This window comes from Rhagoletis pomonella, unplaced genomic scaffold, assembly GCF_013731165.1.
Source record: "Rhagoletis pomonella isolate Grant_MI unplaced genomic scaffold, Rhpom_1.0 Rhpom_scaffold_00012, whole genome shotgun sequence".
Classification (NCBI taxonomy): domain Eukaryota; kingdom Metazoa; phylum Arthropoda; class Insecta; order Diptera; family Tephritidae; genus Rhagoletis; species Rhagoletis pomonella.
The window spans coordinates 23,717,769-23,724,629 of NW_023458566.1; the positions used below are offsets into that span (position 1 = coordinate 23,717,769).

The 6,861-nt window shown below is 34.8% G+C and overlaps 1 protein-coding gene across 2 annotated transcripts in view; it reads right to left on the reverse strand.

Moving 5' to 3' along the window:
* The window catches only part of LOC118748161, a 59,761-nt gene that overhangs the window by 45,681 nt on the left and 7,219 nt on the right, over nucleotides 1–6,861 (reverse strand). The window contains exon 4 of one of the 2 annotated variants that reach the window (XM_036482499.1): nucleotides 42–83. In XM_036482499.1, the coding sequence (XP_036338392.1) occupies nucleotides 42–83 (42 nt within the window). Of the gene's footprint in view, nucleotides 84–6,861 lie in introns of both variants that reach the window. The other variant, XM_036482498.1, reaches the window with a different exon arrangement.

Here is a 6,861-nt window from a genome sequence, read left to right on the forward strand (position 1 = left end):
GGCGTCTTTAACGCTTCGGCGTCACGTACTAAATGCTCTGCCTCAAGTACCAGCTGTTTGATTGATTCATGCGAGAGTTTACCCTGAAAGCAAAATTACACACAAAGAATCAGTCGATCAGTCGAAAAATCAGCAACAGAAAAGAGAGTTGCGATAAAATCGCAGTCTGTGTCTATCAAGTGAGTGGGAGAGCGTATCGCCCTATCAGCGAATCGGCATGGGAAATGGAGGAGTTGAGAGTGACCATTGTGTGTGTGTGCGAAAATCAAGTGTATAACTTAGATATTTATTTAAAAGTGGTGGACCGAAAGGGCGAGCAGGTTAAGCGGCATTTCTTATCGCTTGCTGCCGGTTCTCAGCTAGGAATAATGAGCGATAACAAATTGAGCATCAATTAGAAATAACTAAAACACTTGCAGTCTAAATTTTGTTTGATTCTATGTTTAACACACACAGACGCGTAGCACTTATGTATGTATAATATCAGGGATGGGTAACATTTTGTGAAATACTAAGTAGGTACTTAATTACACAAATATTTGAGAGTTTGATCTTTGAAAATACTAAATACAAAAGTATAATAATAATAGTATGTATTTTCTAATTTATCTTTTAGATAATACCAAAATATTTTCAATTCAATTTCAAGTATTTTATGTAGATAGTAGGATACCAATAAAACTTGGAAGCATTTTGCGAAGAAAACAACCGAAGAGAAGGTTAATCCATATTTGAAAAAAAGAAGTCTACGTTTTTTTTTGATTTAAGCATTTTCATTTAAACTTACGCTAGGACTTATTCACCTTTGAATAAATCCTTAATATTAAATGTCTTTTTATTAATATTATCGACATTAATTAGTAACATTGCATTAATTGTCTAAGTGAGATCCGGTTACACGGGGCTGCCACCATACCTAACCTAACCTACTACATTATTGCTTTACTTTAAACTATTTACTAGGCCGACCAGTGTGAATGTATTGCATTTTCGTCTGTGAACTTAGGCAATTTTGTATATGTACCGACTCATGTATCGTACGAAATTGTACCGCAACGGGCCAGTGTGAGGCGGCCTTAAATCGTGTACAAATTAGTCCTCTACTAAATATTTACATAATAAGTTCGTGTTTACTTTAGTGCTTAGGCATATCTATGTTAATACTAAGTATTTAGCTTATTTATTTTTATTTATTTTTTAAGCTTATACAACAGAGCCTATCATATAAACTGAGAAATCGCAGCGCTAGCTACATAGGGTATCGGCTGAAAGTATTTAGTTATTTAGTATCGAAACAAGTACTTTAAATACTACCTGTTGGTGTTTCCGAAAGAGTAGGAGTATGATGCATGTGCAAGGATTTTCCGTCATCCCTTGTCAAATTTGGTTTAGAGACAATACAACACACAGAAGTATTTAAGTTTACCCATCGCTGATATACATAAATGAATTTAAATACAAATGAACCTTAAAACTATGCTAAGAAAATATGTATGTCCGCTGCATAATATGGAATTATATATGTATGTACTCCTATGCAGCCGTAGACTACATATGTGGGTAGAAATTGGGACTGAATGCTTGAGACCCATACATACATACATATATCTAGCTGCCCAATTTAATGTATTTGCTATACGTCGCGACAAAAACTCAGCTTTTTATCTAGTAAATAAATTTATTACCGCTATTATCTCCGTCAGCTATAGAGGAGCGTAATTATACAATTGTGCATTTTAATGAGCTGCGGGTAGAAAGGCCCATACTGTACGTTTTAAGGTTTTCCTCTGTATAGATATAAATATGTAATAAAACTTCAAATAAAGTGTTTGTTATGTATATATGTATGTAGATATGTATTTAATTTAATCTATTTTTTTTTGCTTTTCTGTGAAAATTATGTTTGTATTTATTTATGTAAATAAGGTATGTACATATGTATGTACATATGCATCAATGTAAATTAAGCGAAGTAGGACTGTTATGCAGAAAATAAATAGAGCGCAAAGTTAGCCATTTAATTTTATAAACGAATGTACATGGAGAAGGTCGGCCACAATAGAAATTAAAATAACAATAGCCCCCTGTGCTACATATTTAGCGCGCTAATGCCAAATCTGACACACTTCAGTGAATTTTTGTTTGGTACCTTACATATGTATGTACAGTATCCAGCAGCGTTATGTGCTGAAACAATTAAATAATAAATTTTGAAATTTAAAATTTACGATTGCATATACATACATACATACATACATATGTACATTAGAGTGTCCATCTAAAAAGTTTTTTTTTGGAAATTTCAAGACCCTACCCCGTAATTTTATTCGTTTTATGGGAAATATTATTGCCTATTATTTTAGATTTTTTTAAAGGTCATTTAGAGGTCGCGACCTTTCGATTTATGTCAGAATATAGAATTTTGTAGATTTATGAGTTTTTGAATGACTATTTTTGATTCGATTTCGAAGAGCGAATATGATCTGAGAAGAGGATATATAGGCCTTTAAAATGGTAAATAATCTATCATCGGGCTAGGCTTGTTGGGATTTTTTATTTTGACCATCGATATGAGGGTGGCATCGCCCACATATACGATATCTCAAAAACTACTCGACCGATCTCCACCAAATTTGAAAATTTTTGAAATCGGACGAAAACCACGGGCTCCACCAACGTAACGGTAATTTCAAAAAACTCAAAGCTAGCAATATTTTAGGAGTAGGTTTTGTCCAATTTTAAAAATTTTCAGTACGGTAAGGAGGCTAAGCAAAATGTGTATATCAAATTTGGTCCAGATCGGTTAAGTCGTTTTTGAGATACGCATGTACATATATGTATTATATATGTAAGTGGGCGGTGCCATCCCTATTTTCCTAAAATTTCTGCAAAACCCCCTTTTTTGCTAAAGAGCGATTGTATATATCAATTTTGAACAAATATTGATGAACTCCTTAGTCACACTGCTCAAAAAAATCTGAAAGTACGGTACATACACATAACACACATATAAATTCAAGGCCGTATTTAAGAAAAGTCGCCTAACTTCGACACATCTTTTATGCGATTGCAATAAATGAGCTATCAGTTTATTTAAAAATAGATTCAATTTTTGATAGTACTAAATTTTTTGAAATTGTGGAATTTATCGATGATCAAAATTTAAAAAATTACCCGATAAAAATCCAAACAAGCCTAGTCCGACAATAGATTTTTATAAACAATTTTAATATACTCTTCATAGATCATATTCGATCTTTGAAATCGAGTCAAAAATAGTCACTCAGAAAATCATAAATCTACAAAATTTTGTTTTCTGGCCTAAATCGACGTCTAAATTACCTTTATATTTCTCATAAAAACGAATAAAATTAGGGGATAGGGTCTTGAAATTCCCCAAAAAAAAAACGCATTTTCGATGGGCCATACACAGACATACCCTTATTTACATATTCAGATTATAATTCATATCATATATAATAAATTTTTTTTGAACCAAATTTGTGTTTAAAGTGCAGATAAATTTAAGAAGCTACTTGAGAAGACATTCCTTAAGGACTGTTTGCAGCTCTCAAGAAAAACGAAAAATTCACATATAAAATGACGCACAAGAAACGGAAAAGTAATTTTCTTCTATCAAAATTTCTTAAATCGGTTTGCAGCTCTCAAGAAAAAAGTGTTCGTCTATTTACATATTTCATCAAGAAAATTTACAACAAAAGCAAAGTACATACTTTTTTAAGCAAAAGAAATAATGAAAAAAATTTCTTGTGATTTTTCTTGAGAGCTGAAAATAGCCCTTTAATGTTTATTCCTGAAGTAAATTCACCTATAACAGCCGGCGGTATGTAGACATTTTTATAAAATTGGATTTGAAAAAAAGTACCTATTTCCGCACGCAGATTAAAAAAAGAGGTTTCAATCATGACGAAACCTGGTAAAACGAGTCGAAAAATCTGCTCTAGACCAAAAGCAAGACCCACCGCACAAACAGAAATACCATCTTACCATTATGACCCACATGAACGGTTCTAAGCTGAAAAGTAGCTCACCGAAGAGGTGACGTCTCTTCGGAGCTTTTTGGTTTGCGGGGCCTGATTGAAAGGTATACACGTCCATATGTACATATACATACATATGCATGTACATACATACACCTATGTTTGCAACTAATTTTCGTTGCTTGTTCGCACTTCAAATCAAACATCACACAGTAAGCTGTCCTTTAGTTTATTGCAGAGCAATTACGCTATTTAATTGCACTTGGAATTGTAAATAAATGCAACTTATGTATGCACATACATCCATACATTCATACGAGAGTGCATACATATGTACATATAAGTATCTGGTGTCCATTTAATGTTGTGCTAATAAAACCATTTGCAACAATAACAAAAAGTGGCTAAACCTGCGTTACTTGAATGTTTTGCAGGCGACGACAATGAACGGAAGCAATTTTTCAAAAGCGAACGAAAATTCGAAAATGACCAATACAATAATTGCTAACGTTGGCAATGGTGAACGCCTAGGCGTGCAATTGATAAATCAGTGGCCAAAGAGAAAATAGTCAACAAGAGGACGTACAAGACGGAAACAAAGGAAAGGAAACAAGTCATCGATATAACTGCGAGCAGCCAACAACCAACAACCAACAACCAACAACCTCTAACCAACATCACCAGCAGCAGCAGCAGCAGCAGCAGCAGACAAATGTGCGATTGGGCGGCTGTGATAATTAATTACAATTATTAGTTAAACCATTGGACATACTTGGACTTGGTCGCTGCTTGACACAATCGCCAATTAAGCCACTGAGCACCGAAGTTCGCCACAAAACAAAACTCCAATGCATATCTATACATATTTACGTAGACACGTATGTACGTATGTATGTAGGCACTCGTAGGCCCCACACTGGCGACGACTGCACGCAAAGCGATTTGGCAGTTGCAATTTTGCGATTTGCACTGCCACCGAAAATTGCCTTATTCTAGCAAATTGAAAAGCGTGTGTATGTGTGTATGTGTATGCAGAATAGTGTGGCCGCAATAACAAGGAAATCCAATTGTAAATGGATCCAGACTTTGTGCGGAGTACGAAGATCGCCTGACATCCAGTGGCGGTGACAGCTGAAATTTCTCATTTCGGTTTTTAAAATAACCAATCAACCAATGCAGCAGGGCCCCCTGGCATTGTGTTCCTATTAACAAATACATATATATGTACAGTGTACACCCATACATACATATGTATGGTGATACGTTTTTTTCCTTCTAAAATATGAAAACTCTGATCCCGTGATTGGTTGTCTAACTTAATTGCTCAGGCGCACGCAAATTAAACTGAAACAGAAACCGTAACCACCGAAACAAAACCGAAATCGGAATCGAGTATCTCGAGTTGCGGGCAACTAAGAAAATTGAATATGCGATTCATCGTTCGAACAGTTTTTTTAAAATAATTGGCTCACCAATATTTTATTTTTAGTCCAGTGTTAGTCTTATACGAATTATATATTTTTTGGTTGTTTTTTTTGTATTTATTATTACTATCTTTTATTTTATTTGATTTTATTTTAGTTTTTTTCAAATACTGTGGAATACTGCTGACGCGGTTGGTTTTCCTTTCTGCAAAATTTTTGCACAACTTTCACAATGAAATGGAGCAGACTAAACGACAGCTGTATGACTTGGCAGCGAGACACCGAATAGTTGGCGATTCGAATGGCAATCGAGTTGCAAATGTGTTGGTTTTCCTTCATAATCAATTTTGACTTCGTTAAAAGCAAACCAGCAAAGCAAAGGGGTGCGAAAACACACACGCAAATATTAATAATCATGAGCGTTACTTATGCCGCTGAATTCAGGGCGTTTGCTTGATAAGATAAGCTAACAAAAGTCGATTCACAATCACAATTAAACACTGGGACCTGAGTTCTAATTCAAAGTGTTTCACGTTTTGCTTGCATTTGATTATTTATCTTCAATTATAATTTTTGTGTGTTTGCTGCAGCACTGCCTTGGCCACTAATCGGCTAAGTATGGATGCATATCAGATTGGGAATATTTATTCGCCGCTTAGAATGGCTACAAGCGAAAACCTCATGCCCGAACTGTTATTAATCGGAGCTACTAATTGCTAATGTTATCGGATTTGTGTTACCAGAAACACTTTGAAATATATATAGATCCGAATTCGAGTTTTTGTTCATTTGCTACTAAATGTGTCTTAATATCTACGAAATGCTATGAAATTCGGCAAGACAGATATGGTTTAACAGTGGAAATTCGCGGTCTCCACCTGACCTTTCTGTCTTAACACAGCTTTTTTAACAGAATCTGTAGAAGGTGGAGACGTGGGGTAAGGCTCTCTGCACATCACACGCCTAATCATGAGTAAAAACGTAGTTAGTCGTTTTTGCCTGGCCTATTGAAGTATGAAGCTTATGTTCCGAATATACATACAAATATATTTCTATAGATTTTTGCCCACTATGCTTCATAAACCGGATCTCGCTTAATCTTAAATCTTCTTTTGTGTATAGCGAAATACAAATTTTATGAAATTATTTGCCATTCAAGGTGATAATTGAAAATGAACGACCGAGTGGTAGAGTTTGCGAAAAATGTCTGTGATCGTAGTTTCGAAAAAACTCTATCTTGATTCCACTAAAACGTTAATTAATTTGGAGCACAGAAGAATGGCAAGGAAATGCATGGTCGGCCGGGTATGTGTTTATTAACTGAAGTTAAGTCGTTACGTAGTCTTTTAGGCTTTTAGAAGTGTCGATACTCACTAATAATTTTTTTTTATCAATAAGAGAGGATGGAAAAGTCCTATATGTACATATGTATGTAT